General features: G+C 44.1%; 1 protein-coding gene across 3 annotated transcripts in view; it reads left to right on the plus strand.

Moving 5' to 3' along the window:
• Positions 1–23584, plus strand: part of ACTR3B (actin related protein 3B) — a 37676-nt gene extending 14092 nt beyond the window's left edge. The window contains exons 6-12 of one of the 3 annotated variants that reach the window (XM_088150373.1): positions 351–458; positions 8581–8724; positions 10179–10352; positions 11275–11367; positions 18247–18372; positions 19650–19733; positions 20758–23584. In XM_088150373.1, the coding sequence (XP_088006499.1) occupies positions 351–458; positions 8581–8724; positions 10179–10352; positions 11275–11367; positions 18247–18372; positions 19650–19733; positions 20758–21012 (984 nt within the window). In that variant the 3' untranslated portion in view covers positions 21013–23584. Of the gene's footprint in view, positions 1–350; positions 459–8580; positions 8725–10178; positions 10353–11274; positions 11368–18246; positions 18373–19649; positions 19734–20753 lie in introns of all 3 variants that reach the window. The other 2 variants (XM_088150375.1, XM_088150374.1) reach the window with 2 other exon arrangements.
• The last annotated feature ends 1356 nt before the right edge of the window (positions 23585–24940 follow it).

The following is a 24940-nucleotide window of genomic DNA, read 5'->3' on the forward strand; positions in this document are numbered from 1 at the left end:
CAGGAACCTAACCGCATCTCACGATTACATTGGTTTGTGGACTAACTAGCATGGGGGCCAGAGGAAGCAGTTGTAGAAGTGGCCGGCGTAACTCTAGGAAGACCATTCTGCCCCACGTGTGCTCACTGGATCTGAGGCATAGAAGGTGCTTTTATTTTATATTTTCTTTTATTAATTTTTCTTTTATATTTTCTTTTCTTTGGTTTAAAAAAAAACAAGGTGAAAAACAATATTTAGTCTTTTATTTATTTTAAGTATAGGGTTTCGCTGAGGCTGGGAATTAACTTACTGCTTGGGAAATTGGTGGGAAATTCTAAATACTGCCGTATTTTTCAAATTATCCTTTGCAGGCAGTGCTAGCCTTAGCTGCGTCTTGGACTTCGCGACAAGTTGGGGACCGTACCTTAACAGGCACAGTTATTGACAGCGGCGATGGGGTGACCCATGTCATTCCAGTGGTAAGTACGATATAGGCTTATGTTTTCTGTTTCAGGGGCACAGCTTATTGCAACAGAGGGTATTGTCAGAAAACGACAGACACGGGTTCGGTTGTCCAGTAGACAGAAGTTTTTATTGGGCACGTTTGCAAAGGTGGGTCCCTCCCGCAGCAATGGAGGAACCCCGAAGCAAGGTCTGACAGGTTTTTATACCCCCTATCTGTCCTCCCCCTCCTACGAGGGCTTGGCTCACAATCTCACCTTTTTTTACTGCCCTGGAGCGCCGCTAATTAACCGCAAAACCGCAGACATTCCACTTCCGAATCCAATCAGCGCAATACACATTCCAATCCCCACTTGACCCGACAGCCGCCCCCTGCCGTTTCTCTCCACTCTGGTGCGATCGTGCCTCTTGCCTGCAGTCTTTCCTCCCTCCTGCCGTCCCTCTCCACTCTGGTGCGAGTGTGCCTTCTGTCCATCCTCCCTCCTGCCACCCTCCCAAGGCTGCCCCATGGTGCACAGCGCTCTCCCTTAGCAAACATGGTTCGTTTGAGGCCCTCACTTCTCCCTGCCTTCTCACAATCCCCCCTTTTTCTTTTCACGCCTCTGTTGGGCCTCAAACCTGGCTAACAGGATTGCTCCCTTGTCCCGGACCCGGGGCTTCACACACTGGGACAGGTAATTCCCACAAGCAGGGAGGCATTGCATTAAGCAACATACTAGGACCAGTAAGGCAATGAAGCCAATAGTTAGTACAGAAAGTTGTTTTAACCAAGCAAAGTTAGGTAACCAACTAGTGAGCCACGACCAATTCCATCCCTCTGGATATGCGAGAGGCTAAGGTCTTCAACTTGGCTAGTTTTGCTTCAATATAATTCTCATTGTTGGTTAGGTTAAAGCAACAAAGACCTTGAAAAGATTCACAGCCTTGTCCTGCCCTTAATAGGAGATAGTCTATAGCTATCCGATTTTGAATGACCACCCTCCTGATCTCAGTGACTTCTTCAGTGAGGGCTGCAATGAGAGAGGATGTAAGGTTGACACTTTTAGCCAGGAGGCAGGCCACCTTCCTTAGGTCCAGATAAGTTCTTCCGCTTAGTGCAGGAACCCCTACTAAGGAGAGGGCCAGAGCCATGGCTTCTGTTTCGGACAAGAGTGTCACATCACTCTCACAATCAGATGGCAGCTCCCTTTTTCTTTTTCTTTTGATGGGTGCGCTTGCATTGGAGGCAGGGCATATAGAGAGGTCAGGCGCCCTATGGCACAAGGGCCCCCTGAACTATAGGCTGGAACATAGGTGTAAGCTTCATGTCCACATAACAAAAAGAAACCTTTAGGTAGGTATAGAGGGGTTGAGGCGTAAGGGATATTATAGACCCCTCCACAAGTGAAAGCAGGACCTTTTGAGGGCAATGGGGGTACGGTTCTGGGTATTGTTGAAATATACACATTGAGTTGCATTGGTTATCCCCAAGAGATTTAGAGCCATTTGCCTTTGATTAGTCCAGGGTCTTGGTATGGGAGAAGACCCAAAATGATAGAACATCCCCCCCCCACGGGGATCATCCCCAGTGATCAAAGCTGTCTGTGCCAATTCTACGCCTTTATGTTGGTCATCTCCTCCCCTGCCTTAGTTCAGTTCCTTTTAAGTTTTACTTTGAGTCCGTCTCCCGGTTGGGCAGTCCATGGTCGGGGGTCGGGAGCTCGCTTAACCCGATGGTAGTGGGTCCAACCCCCTGTCAGGTCCGAACCGCTGATTCAGTTGTCAGGAGAACTTGGTATGGTCCCTCCCAAGACGGCTTCAGCTTCTCATCCTTCCACGTCTTTATCAGGACCCAATCCTCTGGCTTGTGGGGGTGTTGGTCTTTCAGCAAGGGGGCCATTGAGCGAGGAGTCCCTGTTTTCTTAGAGACAAGAGAGATTGTGACAGTACCAAGAGATACTTTCTCAGGAAGGCATCCTTTAGCTCGGGGATAGGCTCTCCCATTGGAGCCAGGAAAGGTCTTCCCATCATCAGCTCGAATGGGGAGACCCTCACATCCTTGCGAGGGGCTGTCCGCATTCGAAGCAGGGCAACCGGAAGTGTCTTTGTCCAAGGTAGCCCTGTTTCCAATCCCAGTTTGGTGAGATGTTGCTTCAACACCCCGTTGGCCCTTCCCACTTTCCCACTGGAGTCAGGATGCCAAGGGGTGTGGAGTTCCCATCGAACCCCCAGGCTCCAGTACCACAGCTTTACAGTGTCTATCAAAGCCTGCACCCCCCAGTGAGACCCTTCGTGCAGTTTCTCCAACATCCCCCTCATGTCAGCACGGCTCACTACTGGGGTCCCCTCAATTGTAACCCAACGACCTGCTTCCTCCCTGCAACCTTCCCTTTCCAGCAGCACCTCGTCCAACTTCCCCGGCGTCCAAGCCGGAGGTTCTTCTATCTGGGGGATTGCAATCATGATGGCAATGGGGACACCCTCCGCTGCCTCCTTTGCTACTCGATCAGCAAGTCGGTTCCCTCTTGCCTCCATCGAGTCCCCCTTCTGATGTCCCATTATATGCACCACTGCAATCCTGTCGGGTTCTTGAAGAGCTTCCATCATCCCCTCTATCAGTTGCCGAGCTTTCACCTCCTTCCCAGCAGTTGTGAGTAAACCCCGTTCCAGCCAAATTTTCCCGAAAGTGTGCACTACTCCCCAGGCGTATCGCGAGTCTGTGTAGACGGTGAGGGACACTCCCTTTCCCAACTCTAGTGCCCGTTTCAAAGCGTGCACTTCACACAGCTGAGCCGACCAGTCCGCTGGTAGTGCCCCCTTCTCTATTGTCTCTCCCTCCGCAGTCACTATCGCGTACCCTGACTTCCTTTGTCCCTGCTCTACTCGACTAGACCCATCCACGAACCAGACCTCACCCTCCTCCAGCGGGACCTCCTGCAGGTCCTCCCGGGTCTTTGTTTGCAGCTGCAACAGGGTGGAGCACTCGTGCTCCGCCGGCTCCCATTCTTTCCGCTCCCCCGCAAGAAACTCCGCTGGGTTCAAATTCCTGTCTGTTCCTACCACCACATCAGGACTTATCCGGAGAACTGTCTCATATTTCAACATCCTCCCTTCTGTCATCCAAGCAGCCGCCTGCTGACTAAGCACACTTAAGATCTGATGGGGTGAATGGACAATCACGGGGCTCCCAAAAGTGAGTTTTTTCCCTTCTGTCACTAGCACAGCAGCGGCAGCCACTGCCTGCACACAAGTCGGCCATCCCCTCACCACTGGTTCTAGGGCTTTGCTCAGGAAGGCCACTGGTTGATATTTCCCAGCCCGTCTCTGAGTCAGCACTCCAATGGCAGTTCCCCCATGGGCTGTAACGTATAGGTGAAAGGGGGGCCAAGTTCGGTAGAGCCAGAGCCGGGGCCGTCACCAGGCTCCTTCGTAATTCCCCCCACTTCTCTGTGTCCCTGTCTGTCCATTCTACCCTGTCAGATGATCCTTTCAACTTCTCATACAGAAACTGAGCCTTGCTCATGTACTCATCTATCCATAGCCTGCAATATCCTACTAGACCCAGAAACCGCCGCACCTCCGTTTTAGTATGAGGGGGCTTCAACTGCGTTATCCCCTGTATCCGAGAAGGATCAGTCAACTTCTCGCCCTTCCGGAGTACATGTCCTAAATACTTGACCTCCCTTTCCACAAATTGGACCTTCCCTTTTGACACCTTCAATCCTTCTTCAGCCAACCAGTTCAATAAAGCCACTGAGTCTTCTCTCACCTTTACTTCCTTCTCTCCAGACACCAACAAATCATCCACATACTGCAGCACCCGAGAACCCCCAGGGGCCCGGAACCCCTGGAGTTTCTCTTCCAATGCCTGTCCAAACAAGAGGGGGCTCTCGGTGTACCTCTGGGGCAGCACCGTCCATCTCAGTTGTTGCTTCAGCCCACGCCTCCCATCCCGGGACAGCGGGTATTGGGCTTGCCGCAAACCCGTCACCCCTGGTTTCAAGGGGATGCTAATTGGGGCGATGCGAAACCAACCCGCCCCCCCTCCCCTGCCCATACCTCAGGGTTCACAACCTCCACGTCCGCCTCTCGCAACAAACACATCCTTTCTGCCTGTTCCACATTCCACAACTCCACTACTAGACTACCCATGAGATCCCTTCCCAGCAAGTTCACTCTCGCCTGTGGGATCAGTAACACATCTGCAGTTACCTCCTTCCCATTCCACTCCAGTCTCACTCCCTCCAGTACGTCTGCCTTGACCGGAGAGCCTCCCACCCCCATCACCGATACCGACGTGCCCCGGGATTTCGCAATCCCTGGGATCGGTTGGCACAGCGATGTTCGAGAGGCTCCGGTGTCCACGAGGAACTGCTGTTCCTCGCCGGTGGGACCCACCGTGATGTTTACCAAGGGTTCCCCGTGGGTCCCGGTTGGGGAACCATGACCCCCCTAGTCGTACAGGGGGAAACTCCTCTCATGTTCTCCCGATGTTCAGCATTATTGGGATCCCAATTTGGGTCTGCCAGAGGGAATTTAGTATCTGCGGCCGGGGCATTTGGGACATTTGCATTCCTTTGCTCCCAAGCCCCGAGCGCAGCTCGCCAAATCTGGCCCCTCTCTTCTGGCGTATAGAGGTGGGCTAAAATGTAATTCAGTTCCCCCAGGAGTATTCCACCGGGCCGAGAAAAAGTTCCAATTGTTCGGCGGCGGTATGGGCGTTCTCTTGCATACGAGGGAGGGTCTTTTTAATTCCCTCAACTCACTGGGTTTGATGGGAACCGTTACGTAACTGGTGACGGTCACCCCCTGTGCGTTCGTTCCGTTCGGGACTTCCCGGACGGGGAAGGCACTGGCCGACCTTAGAATAAAGGGCAAGTTCTGAATGTCTTGGTTCAGCTGGTCCAGCTCTTTCCGCAGCCCGGGATAGGGTGGGGGCGCCGGAGGGGAAGCGGTAGGAAGAGGAGGAGGAGGAGGAGGTGGCGGCCCCCATTGAGGTCCAGTCAGCCAGAGGTCCTCCTCATCCTCCTGTTCTTTTTGGACAAAAATTTTGGCTAACTTGGGTCGAGGCCCCTCCCAATGAACATGGAACCAGACTTCCACATAGGGTTCCTGTGTTAACATTTTATGCTCCACGATGTAGTTTTTTTAGTTGGGTCACCCAGTAATTACTGGGGATTCCAAGAGTATCCCAATGGTAGGGGAATTCGGGGTCCACTAGTGGATATTTTGGCCATTCTTTAGTGCACAAAGTTATCATGGTCGGTTTTTCCAGACCCCTGGTGAATGGACACAACCAGGGTGTCTCCCATTGTTGCAACAATTGTCCTAATGGAGAATCCGTGGGGATTCCCCCTACTGCGTTTTTCCCACTGGCCCCTGGCCTTACACTCTTACTCTGCGCCTTACCCATCCTTCCTGACTACGTTTCCCACCTTACAGAAGGTCCCGGACTCTTCTGTCCCCTTGCGGCGTCCAACGCCTCGTAACCACGCTAATCTCCCCGAGATTATGGGTAGGCTGTACTCACCAGACCTCCCGGAGGTCCCCTCATCGGCCGACTTCCTCTTTACTTCTGTCTGACTGGCGATTGGAGTCCCGTCCTGGACCCGACTCCGGGGAAAACGGGAGACACCTCAACGGGGTGTTATGGCCGATTACTCACCGGTTCCCACAGTCCGGTCCACGTCGAGGACTCCTGCCTGGCTCGCCAATTTTGTCAGAAAACGACAGACACGGGTTCGGTTGTCCAGTAGACAGAAGTTTTTATTGGGCACGTTTGCAAAGGTGGGTCCCTCCCGCAGCAATGGAGGAACCCCGAAGCAAGGTCTGACAGGTTTTTATACCCCCTATCTGTCCTCCCCCTCCTACGAGGGCTTGGCTCACAATCTCACCTTTTTTACCGCCCCGGAGCGCCGCTAATTAACCGCAAAACCGCAGACATTCCACTTTCCGAATCCAATCAGCGCAATACACATTCCAATCCCCACTTGACCCGACAGCCGCCCCCTGCCGTTTCTCTCCACTCTGGAGCGAACGTGCCTCTTGCCTGCAGTCTTTCCTCCCTCCTGCCGTCCCTCTCCACTCTGGTGCGAGTGTGCCTTCTGTCCATCCTCCCTCCTGCCACCCTCCCAAGGCTGCCCCATGGTGCACAGCGCTCTCCCTTAGCAAACATGGTTCGTTTGAGGCCCTCACTTCTCCCTGCCTTCTCACAGTATGTTTTTGTCAGGTTCAGCCCAAGGAACCCCACGAGACAGTACAGATTTAGTTCTATAGCCTTTATTAGCTTCCACCTTCAAGACAGAATCTTGCCAGACTGAATCCAAAATTCCCAAGCCAGCCAGAAAACACTGCAAATTCCTTAGGGTGGTGCCAGTCTCATCCTCTTCACCTTCCCATGCTCTTTCTGGGGGCTGAGCAAATGCTTATCTCCCTGAGCGTGGCCTTCACCAACCCATTCCATCACAGTTTTGGATCCAAGGAGGTGAGGTGAAGAAATGTGTTAAGTCTGTAATGCTTTGGGAAGAGGTGTTTGGGAACCTATGGGAATGTGATCACAGCACTTGTCTGGGGCTCTTTAAAGCAGATATATCTGCTTCCAGGAATTTCTGCATCAGATCTGAAGCCCTAGAATTTATGACCTGGACACACTCAACCAGGGGTGTCTGCAGGAGCGCTAAAAGGTTGTGTGGTTGTGGTGCCATCTTGACTTTTTTGACACCCCTGCACTCAACATGCTTCCGCTGTTGATATTCAGAACAAATATCTTCCGCTGCATTATCCTAACGAACGTGAAATCATTACTGCTGTTCGAAGGAGTGCTTTGTAACACACAGGAGTGCATATGTAAAATCGAGTCATTCAAGGATCTGTTTTGCACGTGCATAAAAAATTACTAAGAATCCCTTCCCAAGCAGTTATGTGAGCTTTGCAAATGATGCGTCTGCTTTAACTTTTTGAAAAGAGGTGCTTCTGTTCAGTTTGCCAAATCTAGAAGGTATTGCTTGCTCTTTAAAAACTTTTTCAGGATTAGTCAGATGTCTAAAACTTATGTCAGAATCATGCATCTATGCAGCATTTAAAGCAATGTTTCTTTAATAGGTGACTTCCGTTTTTAGTTGCAAGCCGCTTCTGAAATGCCATTTGGTTTTTCAACTGCTTTCATTCTTTTTTTTAAATTTTTTTAAAAGATTCATAGTGTCGTATATACCTTTCTGCTCTCCAGAATCAGCCTCCACTTAAATTAATTTTTAGAAAATGCAATAACATTTGAGAGCATGAAACAGAAAAATAAGGCCATTGAAGTGGGGATCAACACATTAATTCTATTCATACAAGTAGGAAAAAAAAAACAACCTACAGAATACCTCAAATGTTGAGAGATATTTAAAAAGGCCTCTGTGGCTCTAAAGCTCTTGAATGAACTGACTAATTTTTCCTGGGAAAGCAGTTCCATGTTCTGGGTGGCAAAGGCCTGGTCTTGGGTTCCCACCACCATCAGGCCCAATGTGGTGGATGGTGGACCAGGCTGGAAGTGGAGAATGCAAGGAGCAGTGCTTCCAAGTTCTTAGCCCAAGGGAGAGAGGATTTTGCACGGAATCATCCATTTTTTGGAATGGATCCAAAAGCAAAGTTGAAGCCAATGGTTTCTGCAGGCTAATACTCCACCAAAATAGCTCCAGAGATTATTCTGACTGTGATATTTTTCATTTGCTTTTTGGATTGCAGAGTTTTATGCTACAATACGCATTTGGCTCTGTTGTTTGAAAGAAGAGGGCAAAAATCCCAATGTGGTCTTCAAAACCCAGGGATGTCCACAGAGTAGGGTAAAACAAGTCAAGATATGGGTGCAATGGTGCCATTGAAGGTCCGCCTTTTTTTTAATGTATGTTGCACTCTGTAGTCACTCCTGCCGTAACACATTGGTCACACGAAAGATAGTTTTTTAGATCCAGCCTAGGTTGATTATGTCATATGTTCAGTTATCTTGTTTCCATTGCTAGCTCATTTTTGAGGGGAGAGGGGACCCTTAAAAAAGCTAAAATCTGAAACTTCGTTAAGTAATAACTAACTGAAGAAGAGAATGCCCTCAGCCTCAAATTCTGAATTGGCTGCCGTTGGACTGCAAAAGCTAAATAACGTTTTTTCCCCCCTTGGAAGGCAGAAGGCTACGTAATTGGTAGCTGTATCAAGCACATCCCCATTGCGGGTAGAGATATCACGTATTTTATTCAGCAACTCCTAAGGGAGAGAGAGATGGGAATTCCTCCTGAGCAGTCCCTGGAGACAGCAAAGGCTGTAAAGGTAAATACTTTCTATCTTAGTAAATTCTCCAGAAATACTGAACAGATTGTCAACTGTGCTCTCCATTCATCTCAAGATGTTGGTACAAGGGAGGTGTAAAACGTTCTGTCACAGACTATCTCAATCCCAGAATGGACTGTTCCAGCACCTGAACAGATTGTTCCAGGAAGTCCTGGAAGTAATGGTTACTTGCAACACTTCCAAAATCCTTGGAATAGCCTGTTTTGGAACTGGGATCTTTTGTGAAGGCCGCATTTGAAGGTAAGGACGTGCTTTAGAGCAGTGATTCTCAACCTCAGCAACTTTAAGATGGATGGATTTCAACTCCCAGCACATTGAGATATGAATGTAACCGTCAGCCCCGCTAAGTAGACCCAACCAGGAAATCAACTCTACAGGAGAGCTAAAACTACTTTCACTGAGTTTGGCAATAATAACAGAATCTTGCAAATCTGATTGGGCTGTAACTCCTCCTTATGTTCAGGGAATGAGGGAGGTGTCTGCCTGAGGCACTTCCAAATGTTATCTGGATGTTCTGGGCTTAAAAAATGCTTCACCCCTCCCACTTTTTGCCTAGACATCAGATCCTGAGTTATCTCCATCAAGGTCATCTTCCTCCTCTACAGTAATAATGGTCTACAGCTTCTGAACCAAATGTACCTTTCCCTTGGATTGCATGACACAATGGCCATGTGATCTTAGGAAAAGGAGCAATGGCAGTTTTAAGGGCTGCCTTGAAATCCAAAATGCTGTCCAGCCTTATTAAGTCAACTTTGCTAACCAGTTCTCTGATTGGTATCTTTTTGCTTGCTCATGGCCTTCAGGCCCTGATAATAAACTTTTTTTTTTTCTTTTTAGATCAGTGATTCTCAACCTTGGCAGTTCTAAGATATGTGGACTTCAATTCCCAGAATTCCCCAGCCAGCCATGTTTACTCTACAAAACCAGATGTTTACTGTACAATATATACAGAATGTACACCACCAACCTGCAAATCCCTAAGGACTTCCCAGAACTTCAACACCAGACACAACTCGTATCACCAGCCACAATATAACCCATGGTGCACTTTGCTATATACAGTGGTTTGTGGTGTGTCATGCTGCCACACCCTACAGGTGTGTGCTCTGGGCAGGTTGCAGGGATTGCAAACACAGTCAAGCTGTGCCCTGTCAAGTCCATATTCTCATTGAGAAATTCTTTACTCCAGGGTAATACCCTGACAGTCCACACGTCTTAAAGTTGCCAAGGTTGAGAAACACTGCTTTAAATGTTTGGATGCTTAAGGTTTTTTTTTTTAATATAGGAATAGGCAGTGAACATTGTAGAACCGTCGAATGGGTCCCTGTGGCAGCTATAAATGCAGAATCACTTCCAGAGAAGTTACCCTGCTAATCTTATCTTCTTTAATCCAATAAAACAGATGTTTTTCTTCTTTATTGCATTATTTACAGGAAAAGTACTGTTATATTTGTCCTGACATAGTAAAAGAATTTGCAAAGTATGATGTTGATCCCCACAAATGGATTAAGCAATACACGGGAATCAACGCAATCAATAGAAACCCGTTTATGATAGATGTCGGCTATGAAAGATTCCTCGGGCCGGAAATCTTCTTTCATCCAGAGGTAAGAGACAAGATTGCTATTGCAGAAGTAATAGTAATAATAGTAGTAGTTCCAAGGGTGGTAGTTGTAAGGAAGGAAGGAAATGGCACTTATGGGGGTAAGGCACCATCTTGTGGCCAAATTATAGCAGGATGAGTCGAATCCTTGGGGTTCTCTGAGCTTGGTTGTTTTCTTGCAGACGTTTCATTACCCGGCTAGGTAACATCTTCAGTACTAGAAGGGAATGGGGTTTGCTCTCTGTTTATCTACGGTAGCTTGCCCTATCAGTGTTGGTGGGGGAGTTGATTTCTCCTTGGTAGTTCCTTGATAAGGCTGTTGTTTACTGCTTGATTGTCTGTCTGAGTTGGTAGTTCCTTGATTAGGATATTGTTTACTGCTTGAGTAAACAGTAAAATAAAGAGTAAGCAGACTAGTAACGCTGGCCTTGCTTCGCCAGTAAACTACTACTATTGACAATTATACTTGCATTAAGAAATGAAATATCCAGGACAACAAGCATAAACTGAGATGATCCAAGAAAACCAGGATGTATGGTCACCTTTTGCGTGAGAAACTTAAGAGGTAAGAGCTGTGGTTGGCAAACTCAGCTGGCTTTGTCTTCAAGGACCTCTGAAGATCTCTGAAGATCTGATGATGTAGGTCTTTATAAATCAGACCAGAAAAAAGGATGAACTTGTTCAACAATTTACTAGCTCATCAGGAGGAGAAGTCAGCCATCCTCCATCCTTCCCTGCCCCACTGTGCAGAGTCTGGAGAAGGTTTTTCTCCCCCCTACTGGCTTTTGGCAGTCTCTTGTTATCGTTCTTGTTGTTTGTGTGTGACCTCCTTCTCTTGCTCATCTGCACACAGATCTTGCCACCTCCCAAGCAAGGACCTAAGTATCTGCATTAACTGATTATCTACCTCTCCTGTTTATTTTTAGTTTGCCAATCCAGATTTTATGGACTCTATTTCAGATGTTGTTGATGAAGTTATACAGAACTGTCCCATTGATGTTCGGCGTCCTTTGTATAAGGTACAGAGAGAGCCAGAATTACTAAATGACATTCAGGTGAAAGCTGAAGGGTCATGCGATTTGTGACTTCCCTCTACAGGTAGTCCTCGACTTATGACCACAATTGGGACTGGAACTTCCGTTGCTTAGTGATGCGATCATTAAGTTTAATTAAAAGGTCATTTTACGACCTTTTTTTGCCATGGCCGTTAAGCAAATCATGTGGTCGTTAAGTGAACCACACGGTTCCCCATTGGCTTTGCTTGTCGGAAGCCCCCTAGGAAGGTCGTAAATGGTGATCACGTGATCCCGGGATGCTGCAACTGTTATAAATAAATAGTGGTTGCCAAGTGCCTGAATTGTGATCACGTGATTGCGGGGACGCTGCAACTGTCGTAAGTGTGAGGACCGGTCAGAAATCACTTTTTCAGTATCGTCATAACTTTGAACAGTCGTTAAACAAGTGATTGTAAGTCAAGGACTACCTGTAGTTTGATTAGTAGCTTGTAGATAAAGGGGTGGATAGAAATAGATCGTGATCTTGAAAACATTCTTGTTGGTAGAGCTGCTTTTATTTTCAGTGTTATTCTATCACTGAACATTTCTGAGCATCATTAGGTCTCTGGTGATTGCAAAAACAGCAAATTATTCTGCTTTTTTCATGCCTCATCGCTCATCAGTCCCTGGAGAAGTGGACAAAAATCACACAGCTAATTTTACCTTGATGGTTCCCAGTGTGTGGTCCAAAGGCCCACAAAAGTACTACAGGGGATCCTTGGTGTGGGCAAAAATGAAATATCATGAAAGTATTTAAATGGCCCCAGTCACTGGAGATTGCCAATCCCCACAGAGTTTTGGCAGCCTCATAAGGTTCTCGGCCTGGAACACTGAGAACTTTATGAGATTTATTGATCTCATGAAATTTCAGCTATTAAACAAATTAGACTTTAATCATTAAATCCATTTACACGCCTGTTAAAAAAAATAAACATCCAATAAATGTAATATAGATACAGTTTTTAAAAAAAATAATACTTGTCTTAGAGATAAAAATATTTAAAATGGCAATGAAGTTTAACAGGAAAAGATTTATTTAAATTTCCCTGCCTGCTATCTCTGTGCTGTTCCGGCTGATTGGTAAACAGTTGTGAATTCAAGATTTTAGGAGAGCTAATATTCCTTAACTTTGGAGCATATTTATACTTTCTCGGCTTGTTTATTTATTAGCTGTCCTTGCACCCCTAAGTTATCTCATTGTGATTAAACATTTGTTGGCATTTTGACACAAGAAGGGAAGTCCATATTTCAATTAAGCTGCTCCTGGATGGACACCGCCAGTCAAAAGCTATGACAGTCCTAGGATTACAAGGGAACACACTGATATTTTTTATGTTAAGTTAGGATAGTTGGCTCCATTGTGGATCATTTTACATTTCCTTAAATCAAATTGCATTCACCCTTTGCTTGACCACTTAAATTCCAACGGGTTAACATTATCTTTTTTCGTATGTCTCTTTTGAAGACATGTAATAGCTGCATTTTCCTTTTTTAGCTTCATTTTTTCCCCCTTTTAAATGGGCTGTTCAACCCATTAACAACAGTTGAGAAGATTTTAATTTGATGCATGATGTTCGTTGTCAAGTCAGTTTATGAAGAAATAGCAGTTCTGTCTGCCATCTGTCTGTCTGGGTCTTCATTCCCTTCTTCCGTCACAGCTGATGACTCAAGCATTCTGTTGGCGTCATCAGTGGCATGTACAAAAGCTGCTGCAGAGGAGGACAGAGATGGCCTTGAAGAAGGCAATCAATGACCATTATGTAAATATCAACTTAGCCCAGGTAGAGAGGAGAGGGTGAGGAAAACTCTCAAGATTGCCCCGTCTTGATTCTCTTTAGTATAAGGGGGAGAGAGAGAATCTTTGTCAGGCTTTCAAGATTCTGTTATTGTATCCTATAACAACAGAGTTCCAGTATTTTTTGTGATATCTCTTTCCTGACCTGGCCTACCTTGAAGGGCTGACAAAACCTTTGCCACTATCCATGAAGTTCTCTAGATGGAATAGAGTACCTCACCTGAAACTGACCGTTCTTTCTTGAAGAACAGTTGTCAGAAATCTTGGAAATCTCCTCTTTCTATCTGGAGGTACATCTGGTAGGATCTCAATTGTTACGTTTCCAAATATTAAGGAAGTATCACTTGTTTTAATTCTAGTATTGCTTTTTTCTGTCTCAAGATACACAACTTTAAGAAGCATATCATGTGGCACTTTTCTTCGTCATGCTGTTCATGAATTTATTCTGTAGATTTCTTGAACGTCCAAAGTTTTCTCTTTATCCAACTTAAGATAAGTGTTGAACAAGTTCTCCATTTCTCTTTCTAGATTCCCCCCCAATTCTTAGGTTCTTTAGGTTCTAAAGTTCTTTTTACATAATTCTATTTCACTATTTTCAGTTTAGCGTCCAATACATTTAGCTCTTTCAGGTTCTCTGAACTAAAGATGACTTCTTGTGTCCTGTCTGCAGATCTTTTTCATTTCTTTAGTCTGGTGTTCTAACTTGGCCATTCAGTTATCCTATTTGTCATTAAAGTCACCTTTAAGAAAATCTGATTTTACTTCCAAACTTTGTAGTTTTTGTTGAATGGCTTTGATGATACAATCTTTCCTTATATACAGTTCACCCACGAGAAGGTCTGTAATCTGTGATAAAGCAAGAGAGAAATCATTTGTGATCATATTGGGCCTCTTCTGCTCTTGTGTTTTGCTCTCCTTACTCTGTTGTCTCCTACAGGTAGTGTTCGACTTATGACCACAACCGGGACCGGAATGGACCGGAATTTCCATTGCTAAGCGATGCGGTCATAAAGTGAGTTGTCACTGGCCGCATCACTTAGCAATGGCAATCCCGGTACTCTCCATTGCCATTGTTAAGTGAATTGCACCAGCTGTTAGCCAAGGACCCACCCCAATCCAAGCCATTCTGGGCTTGGTTCCTCCTAGTCCTCAGTAAGGTAAGGGACCGCCTCCAACTTCCCGTGCCTGCCTACCTCCCCCACCTATGCCCTTTTGGCCACCCTGCAACCTGCTTTGCGGGGCGACAAGCAGCCCCAGAACTGTGCTCTCCTTCGCTCACTTGCACGCACCAGCTCCCTCCTTCACCTGTTCATGCATACCGTGCTCTCCTTCCCTCCTTTGCTCACTTGCATGCACTAGCACCCTTCTTCCCCTTTGCTCACTTGCATGCCTGCACCACATCCTCCTTCCCTCCGCTTGCTCACACACACCAGTATCCTCCTTCCTCGTTTGCTCGCTTGCACGCACCAGCTCCCTCCGCCCCCTCAGATGCACCACACCCTCCTTCCTTCTTTTGCTCACTCAGGGACTCTCCAGGGGCACTTCTGGCATACGCTTTGCAGCTCATGTTGGAAACTGCTGGCCATTTGTAAGGCTTTCTCCTTCCTCCTGCAAAGTCCCAGAGCCACAGCGCAGCATGAAGGGGGCACGATGTGTGTGAGCAAGCAAAGGGGAAAGGAGAGCACAGGTGAGTGTGAAGGAGGGAAGGATGGCCAGTTGCACACGAGTGAGCAAAGGAAGGAAGGAAGGTGCAGTGTGTGCGAGCAAAGAAAGGCTGGGGTGTGTGTGGGAGACTTACCCAAGCGACTTGCGACCTCTCCTGACGGCTTCCCCATTGACTTTGCTTGGGGAAGCCAGTAGAGAAGGTTGCAAATGGCGATCACATGATTGCAGGGTACTTGGCAACCATTGTAAGTGTGAATGGGTTGCTAACTGCCCAGATTGTAATCACATTACCACAGAGGCACTGCAATGGCTGTAACTTCGGGGACCGGTCGTAAGTCCATTTTTTAGCACCATCGTAACTTTGAACGGTCGCTGAATGAATGTATTCATTTTTAATAGAGAAAAATGGATTTTGCACCCAGAATTTCTTTACATTAAAAAGGACTGCAACAAAATATACAGTTAAGAGTAAGACATTAGATTTAAAAAATGATACGTAGATATCATAATGTATAAATTCCAGATAATACCATATGAGAAAAAACGCATAATGAAAGCTGTTAAAAGAAGGCTACAGCCTAGTTCTACGCATTAAATACTTAATTTTTTTTTTAATACTGTTGTTCTTTGTATTAAGATCCAAATGTTTCCTCTCTCTGCCTATCTTAATTTAAGCTTCATTTCAAAGTGGAAAACCCCCAGGTAGACATTCCTTATGTTGGAGCCCCCTCTTGTGGTTATAAAAAATCTCATAAAGTTCATAAAAAGAGGAAAGTTTAAAAACTTGACCAGATAATTACAGATGAAACAAAGATGATTGCACCAGGAAAATAAGCTGGTTTCAGGAAAATAAATCCAAATAAGGCAAATAGGATCATAACAAAAAATAAATTGTTTCCAGATTGGTAAAAACATGATTGTATAATCATACTGAATATGCTATTTCTTTATCAATCTGTGGTTCTTGTTGGGTTTCTCACAAAAAAGAAAAATAGTATGAGTAAAATAAAATCTAAGAAGTACTGCCTTTGCTTAAAAAAATAAAATCCTAGCTATATTGATCAGATATAATTTGTTACTCTCCGTGGCCCTCTTATAAGCAAATTTGTCATTCTAAAACTATTATTAAAAAAAAGGTTAAACTCTTGAGCAGTCAAGAGAAAAAAAAAGAGAGAGTTTGAAAAATTAATTAGGCCGTCCTTCCAGATTGTAAAAACATAAATGTGTAAATTCCAAAATTGAAGAGCAAAGTTCAAAAGTTCAAAAGAGATATAATGAAAAACCCTGAGTCAGTAGATTATTAAGTGGAGTAACCCTTAATTAAAACCTGAAAGTTCAGCTCGGCTGGTTCCCATCGATCACTACCTGCTGAAAAACCATAGATGGTATTTGGAGAAGAGTGTAAATCTCCTTGAAGATTTTACCATGTTCTGGGGTCACCCTCTTTGGAACAATCCCCAGAAGAAAATTGTTCTTCTGCTGGGTATCTTGATATTTAACCATAATCAAGAATGGAAAGGGGAAACTTGAAACAATATCTCCACCGAAAATTTCCTGAAGAAGACCCCATCTTGATTTCACGAATGAAGCAATACCATTTCACAGTAGAAGTTGTCTCCAGTTACCTTTACAAAAGGAATTCTAAACGAAAGCCTTTTAGTACATCTTAATTTGGTGTTTACTACTGTTTTCTAGTCATAACCTATGTGTGGGTCAATTTGTTCTGTTGTAACATACACAATATAGGCATATCTAGTTTATTTATTTATTAATTTTTTCAGCCGCCCATCTCCCCCCAATGGGGGAACTCTGGGTGATTCACAACAAACACTTTAAAACATAAATAAATATAAATACATAAAACAGTAATTAAAAACATTACTAAAAAGGAGAACGTGCATATGCTTTCTTTAACACATACTTTATTACCCATATGTTATTATTAACTGCTAAGCAAACTTTTCTCCATGAATAATGGGTTGATCATCCAAAAACTTCACTTAGTCTTCTGACCTTCAGTTTTATAGCACATCATTATTCAAATCATTTTTACCTTGGGTGATATGGTTCAATGTAGAAGTTATCCAGACCACCTCTCTCATACAAATTCATGAGTTTCCCATAATTCATTGTCAACTGGTTTTATATGTGCCCGGAGTAGATTCACTGATTCCCTTCTCCACCTTTTAGGTGCATCTTATTAACCATTCCACATTTGTTTGCTGTTATAAGTCATTTTCTATTGCTCTGGCCAAGATGAATGAATTAGAATAAAGGCTAATTCTCATTAGCCTTTCTAACAATTCGAAAGGAGGAAACCAACCATTTTCTCAAAACCCGTGTCAGTTTAATTAGCGCTGATTATTGTAATCTGCCACGTGAGGGAAAAGGGTTGGACATTAAGTCTATTAAATACAATAAATAGAATATAACTCTGTACCCCTTTGTAGGCTGAGGTAGATCATCCGATGAGTTAAGATGACCATGACCTTCTCAGTTATGGAACTTTGTTCTGAAATACATGATTAGTTTTCACTCTGTTAAGATGTCCACTTAAGATCCTATACTGTGTTGGCCTAGGCATAAACCAGTTGGTCCCTTCTCAAGTCTAGCGGCTTCTTTCTTTTAATTCTGCTTCAATTCATTTTGTAAAGGTGATGCTTATTTTTAAACTATATCTTGAATATTAAGAGAGGTGTCTTCCACATGGTTGGAAAATCATGATAAAAGTATTTTTAATTTTGAGAGCCTTTGGGAATGGGCAACTGTTGCTCAGATGGCAGTAGGAAGGCTGTATTTGAGAGCAAATCTGCCGAGATTGACAGGAGTTAATTTCAACTCCTAATGGTTGGCATTGATATGCTTTCATTGTCTTAAGGGACTTGCTGAATATAGATTAGGGTTTGATAAAAACATGTGTCTTAAATTGCGAAGGTGGATAGCAGGAGGGGGGAGTCAAAAATGGCACCTCTGCAATTGAAGCTCATGTAAACGTTCATAGGTGCAATGCTTGTAAAAAAATGTATTGCACTTTGATTGTGCAGTGATGGCCACCAGTTTGACTTTTTGATCCGCCCACAGAATGGCCATCAGTGGAACTGTTTTGCCATATGGCCATATATAACCTGGCATATCACATTTGTGTCCTGCACTTCCTCCAGGGACAGCCTAGAGCAGTGTTTGTCAACCTTGGCAACTTTAAGAGGTGTAGACTTCAACTCCCAGAATTCCCCAGCCAGTGGAATTCCCAGTCCACACCTCTTAAAGTTGCCAAGGTTGACAAACACTGGCCTAGAGAGAAGATCCATAGATTTGATTTTTTTGGAAAAAAAATTAGATTGGTTATATTGTCTAAAGGCCAAAAACAATTCTTTGCCATGTAGAATGTGGTGCTTTCAGGAGGATCTACAATGTTCAGAGATTTTGGTCGTCGGTTACAGAGGGACTTGAAAAGAGTAGTAGATGCTCGACTAAAAATCAGCGAAGAGCTCAGTGGTGGTCGAATCAAGGTAAACAGATTTTATTTCCCATTAAATGCTTGAGCAAGCAAAGCGAGGGCCCCATGTACCAATTAGCAAGGCCTGTAAATCAGATGACATTTTTACAAGCATGCTAATTGCATCTCTTCAGGCCAGCATCCTGCTCTGAGATGATTTGCACAGAACAATGTGATCTTATTTAGATGGTGCCCATCAGTTGAATTCTCCTGGTCGAAAGAAATTCCAGCATTCAGGAAGCTTTAGAACATTTTCAACCCAGCAGATACGCTGCTTTGTAACAAAACAGAGATTTTCAGCAGTCAGAGGTCTGGTTGCAAAAGGTTTAGCTCAGAGTATCACTCTGGTTAATATCAGTGGATGAGAGGATGAATGAGAGCCAGTTTGATGTAGTGGTTAAGGCATCAGACTAGAAACCAGGAGACCATGAGGTCTAGTCCTGTGATGGAATGGACTTATGAAGGCCATGCTCAGGGAGATAAGCATGTTCTTAGCCCCCAACAGGAGTGTGGGAAATTCAAGAAGATGAGACTGGCACTTCCCTAAGGAATTCACGGTGTTGTGGCTGGCTGGCTTGGGAACTTGAGTTCAGTCTGGTGAGAATCTGTCCTGAGGTGGAAGCTAATAAACGCAACAGAACTGTATTTGCATTGTCTCTTGGAGTTCTTTGGGCTGAACCTGACAAGTCCTGCCTCAGGCACAAAGCCAGTTGGGTAACCTTGGGCCAGTTACTCTCTCTCAGCCCTAGGAAGGAGGCAATGGTAAACCACTTCTGAAATCTTGCCAAGAAAGCTACAGGGAGTCTTCCAGGGAGTCACCAGGAGTCAAGATTGACTTGAAGGCACCCTCCCCTCAAAAAAGAGGATGAATATGTTCTCTTCGCCTGACTATAGATGTCCATGTTGTGATTGTAGCAACAGTGAGAAAAAATGGAGCTCACAATATTTTGGGAGGATACTTGAACCTGCCATGTCTAATTATGTGTCTTGTAATGTTGCAAATCTCTTCGTGCCCCACTTCCCAAGATTTAAACTCTCCCTTCCTAACGTAAGAGACTTGTACCATGGAGAGCTCAAATCGTGAGAAGCGGGGCACGTAGAGAGAGCTGTGCAACCCACATTGCTGGCATCTGAGCCAGCTTCATTAATTCCACACAGATGGTTGGGCAGAGTTTCTTCTCCCATAGTAATTAATTAAACATAGTGTGCTCTTCCAACTGGTAGGAAGGCCTGGTTAACCAAGCCCGTGTTGGGGTCTGATAATATTCTGCTTTTCTTTGCGTTTTTCAGCCCAAACCTGTTGAAGTTCAAGTGATCAGTCATCACATGCAGCGCTATGCAGTCTGGTTTGGCGGATCGATGCTCGCATCCACGGTATGTCTTTTATGGAATCAGTTGGCCCCAGAAAAGCTGGCCGGCATCTGTTTGATTCCTATGCACAGAGATGGGCTTCTCTTTTAGCGTTCCCACCAGTGAATGAGCTCACTGTTCTTCCCACTGCTGGCTAGGCTTTCATCTTGCATTCAAAAGGTCAGTGTGCCAAGAGCTCCTTTTGTAGGCAAAATCCGAAAATAAACATTTGCATTTCTTCTTCTTGGTTAAAAAAAAAGGCAGTGACTTCTAAGGATATCTGATTAGATTTGCATCAATCCAAAGAACGTAGGTGACAAACTGGGATGACCTGCGTTTAAGGAGTAGCCCTAACCATCTGGAGTTGTCTGCAGTTGGCAATTGCTGCTTTCAGAGCCCAGCTCCCCTGCTTCCTTCTTCTTGCATCTTAGCTAACCGTTCAGTGTGCAGGATCGTTCTCATTGTACACTTTTTACACTTCTGTACTCAGTTCAGGAAAGCAAGAGGGGGAAATGCCACCAAAGTGCATGAAATCTGCCTGGTCTCTGATCTGGGACAGCCCTGGGCCAATTCTGAGGCCTCCAAGTTCAGAACCAGCTCTTTCTGGCAAAACCCTGCTGATAACATAAGGAAGGAAAAAAGAGCAAGTCAGGAAGAGCTTTTGCCAAATTATGAGGTCAGAGTGGATTTCAGCAAGTTTTCATCCATGTAATTGCTCTGAATAATAGCATAATGTCTGCTAGAAATGGAACAAAACCTTTATGTATTACTTTCTTTAAATTTCTGTTCCTTGTCCAAAGGGCTTATGGTAAAAAAAAAAAAATCTTAAACGCATGTGTACCTTTCTTTCAAAATAAACTGCCAATGTATCTTTGCCCTCTGCAGTAAATTCCACACTGCCTCTGCTGTTTCTAAGGGAGATGAATGCAACGTTGAAGGTGATCATGCAATGCCAATTTTTCTTCTGGAATGGCGCTCTCATCTTCTTGATTTGTATTTTTTCACACGCCGCTTCTGATCTGTCCTTATTTTTTTCTTCCTCAGCCAGAGTTCTTTGAAGTGTGTCACACCAAGAAAGACTACGAGGAATATGGTCCTAGCGTTTGCCGTCACAATCCAGTTTTTGGAATTATGTCCTGAGACTCACAGTGCAGTAGCATCTGCTCTGCGGTCTGATGGAGAACCTACTGGTGATAAGGAGAAAAAAGACTTGGTGCAAATACCAAAACCCAGCATGGTGTGGATCCTCCCCTGCTCAGAGTGTGCATTAGAGTCAGGAACGTCAAAGCAATGGACCGCCTAGAACTCAGTGAAGAGAAATGACTCATCTTGACTATTAAATTGTCCCCTTTCTTCAAGATTAGCTTCTAGTATACAAAATTTGCTTTTGCAGAAAGGGTGAAAGCAGGAACTGCCTAGAACAGTGTTTCTCAACTTTAGCAACTTTAAGATGTGTGGACTTCAAGTCCCAGAATTCCCCAGCCAGCATGGAATTCTGGGAGTTGTAGTCCACCCATCTTAAAGTTGCCAAGGTTGAGAAACAATGGCCTAGATAAACAGAGATCCAGAGAATAACCCAAAATGTGGTGGTGTTTCCAAATCCCTCCTGAATTTGATGTTGGTCTTCACCTTGCAATATAAGTGGGAAGGAGAAACTCCAGCCACTGTAAAATTGGGGCCTTGTTTCGTAAATAAATACCCTACCTTTGCGATATACAGAGGTTTTATTCTGAAAGTTTTATGCTCATGATTATGCTTGTGGTTGGTTTTTCTGGATAGATACAAGCATCACGACCCCCCTGCCATGGTGGAAATGACTCTGGGGTCTAGTTAAGGCCCATAAGTCTTCCCTGCCCACTAGTATAATTTGAGGATGTCAAGTGTGTTTTTAAAATGGCAATGCTTTTATTAGGCTGAACATGTTCTGCTTCTGGAATTACTTTGTAAGATTTATTATTGCTATTTATTTGATTTTTTTTGGTATTGTTTTAAAAATTGGGAATTGATTGCTTTTGGTGAAATAAAAACGGTTCATGTGTTTATACAGACAGCTCCCCTTCTTACATTCTATCTTGTTGAAGCCTTTTTTCCTCCTTTAAAATGTTCCATATTTTGCTATGGAATGGGGCTCATTTCTTAGTATGTTCCTGGGGAAGAGATAGTAGATTTGATCTCAATCATAACAATCATGAGCTTTTAATGTCAGTAAGAACCGAATGCAGTTGATTCAAGAGTCAACCCAATGTTGATTTTCTTAAAAATAGCAACTAAAATTATGGCTGGAAGACGCTCATTTTGCCAATGAATTTTGGCAGTATGATATAGAGATTGTCTGGGTGTTGCAGAAGAGGAGTGGATTGCCCACTCCTGCTGTGAGTGAACATTTGCTAGTGCTGCTTCACCACGTTTCTACAAACAGCAGCTTCGATGACCCAGTTCTTTTCCTCTGCTTAGCAACTTCTGCTAAAAGAGCCAGTTTGGTCTAGTGGTTGAAGGCGCCAGGCTAGAAAGCAGGAGACGGTGAGTTCTAGTCCTACTTTAGGCATGAAAGCCGGCTGGGTGAGTTTGGGCCAGTCGCTCTCTCTCAGCCCAACTCACCTCACAGGGTTTTTGTTGTGGGGAAAATAGGAGGAAGAAGGAGTGTTAGGTATGTTCTCCGCCTGGAGTTCTTTATAAAAATAATAAAGGCGGGATAAAAAATCTAAAAAAAAAAAAAAAGAATATGCCAGTCTCTGGTCTTAGGGAGTTCACAAACAGCTAGAATTTTTTGCTCCTCGTTTCTGTAGTGGAATCCATTTTGATTTTTTTTTTAAATACCAGGTTATAAGAGGACAACCATAACATATTCTATCAAATTCTTGCAATTGAGCTAGTTTGACACATCCATGATATCGTTGGACAAAATAACTGGATGCTGAGCAAATGTAATGTTGAATTATACTAAAATGCACTGAATATTTGAACATAGCCACTTCTTATCCCTTTAGTCAGTTTGGGGATTTTTCCTCCCAAGAATTGTTTTATTTCATTATAAGATGTGAATATTTCATTATAAAATACAGATATGAATTGGGTACAGTGATATTTATACAGTATAAGCTAGGAATGGTTGACACTGTGATGCTTTAGAGAAGTTAAACCTTTAGAGATAAGGAAAAAAGTTTATATCAATATTGAATATAATTTCTAAATGTTAATAAACCTAAGGTTGCTTGAATTGTACAATTAAAGCTGAGTGTAGCATTGATTGACAATTGCAACTGTTTACCACTGTGAGATCCCATCACTGGGTGAAGTGAACTGAATGCAGTGAAGATGAGTTGTGTAGCCTGTAGTTGTGAGGCCAGGAAACAGGAATAGGATGTGCATTAATGAGCAATGCGGAAGGATTGGATGAGTCAGCCAAAAATGTGTATGTAATGACTTTTGTTAACCATCCTGATTTGATGTTTTTAAAGAAATATCTGAACTATCTGAGCTATCCTCTAGGCTGCCACACTGGTAAATGTTTAATGACACTTGGGGTTCCTTGTGATAAATCTGAAGAACGTGGTGCGTATGTCTCACCGTCCAAGTTTCAATTAAATACAATTAGCAGAGCCTTGATGTGACTGGAAGTGCTGATCCTCCCGTAAATAATTCATTCTTTATGATCATGCTGTTCTCTCTCGTCTGGAAAAAGAACACAGGGGAGCCAAACAAGTGTCTGAAGGCACTAGAGCGAAAAGTTGGCTCAGAATCACCCAGGGGAGCATCGGAAGCAGGAATAAATAATCTGGTCCTTAATTGTCAACTGGAAAGCATTACACAACACCAGAGATTCTGTGAAACAAAGCTATGAACTCAGGCTCTGGAATATGGCTGTGAAAGGCCTATTTTGTTTAGGGCAGGGTTTCTCAACCTTGGGAACTTTAAGATGTGTGGACTTCAACTCCCAGAATTCTGGCTGGGGAATTCTGGGAGTTGAAGTCCACACATCTTAAAGTTCCCAAGGTTGAGAAACACTGGTTTAGGGGCTCGGCAGCTTTTGTTTAAGGTCACTTAGTTTGTGTTGGGCAGCCTTCTCAATCAATCAATCAATTAATCAATCAAGTCAATCAGTGAAAAAGTAATCACACAGTGAAATCTTGATTTACTGGACCTTGACGTAACAGACTGCATGCAACAGCCTGAATTTACTCTCCAATTTGACAGATGCCTGCTTCCTTCCCTATTAGTTTGTTACAATGTGAAACAGTAGTAGTAACAATATGATAAGTGGAATAAGTAGTGTTTTTATGTATTTAAATAAATAAATAGAATTTATTTAAATAATTTTAAGGCCATCCCTGTCAATCCAGTGACTCTGGGGGGCTAACATACATAAAGCAAAATAAAATGACCATAATACAATACAGAACAACAGTGTTTCTCAACCTCAGTGACTTTAAGACGTGTGGACGTCTGTGGACGTGTGGACGTGTGGACTTTAAGACGTGTGGACATCGTGCTGGCTGGGGAATTCTGGGAATTGGAGTCCACACGTCTTAAAGTCACTGAGGTTGAGAAACATTGTAGTACAATATGGCCAAGGCTCCAAACAAACATGGAGGAACATGAAGGAGCAGGAGAAGGGGGAGGAGGAAAAAGGGATTTTAGTTTAGAAGCAAAATGTGCAGAATGATTGTCTGCATCCTGGGTCCAAAGGTCCAAAGATACCTCCATCAAGGATTTTTTCAAAAAAATAAATTTGTAAGGCCACCCAACTCCCTAACTGTTTTGGGCAATGTATTAAAAAAAAAAACAGGAGTAAAACAATGCAAATTTTAAAAAACCACAGATGTCCAGTAGAAGAACATCATCCAGTCTAAAAATTATAGTCTAACCCAAGCTTAAGGGTCTTTTAAACATAGGGTTTAAAGATCCAAATGGATCTTGGGGGAAAGTTGTTCCAGAAGGCAGGTGCTGTGACTGAGAAGGCCCACTTCCTAGGTCCCATCAGATGCCACTGCTTAATGGAAGAGACCTGGAGCACACTGGCTCTGCCTGATTGACAAGGTGGGCAGAAATCACCTAAGACAGATGGTCCCTTAGATAACCAGGCCCTGTGCCCTTAGGATCTCTCCAGACAACATCAACCTTCCTGGGAGCAAAATCTTCCAAAGAGAGATCTTCCAGTAGGACCTAAGGAGAAGGAATGGGTGCCTTGTTGTTAGTCGTCAGTCCATATAGCAGCAAAAGTGAAGGACTGC

Source organism: Python bivittatus, unplaced genomic scaffold, assembly GCF_059951505.1.
Source record: "Python bivittatus isolate LINGU-HERP-01145 unplaced genomic scaffold, Pbiv_v1 ctg000610_np1212, whole genome shotgun sequence".
NCBI classification, from domain to species: domain Eukaryota; kingdom Metazoa; phylum Chordata; class Lepidosauria; order Squamata; family Pythonidae; genus Python; species Python bivittatus.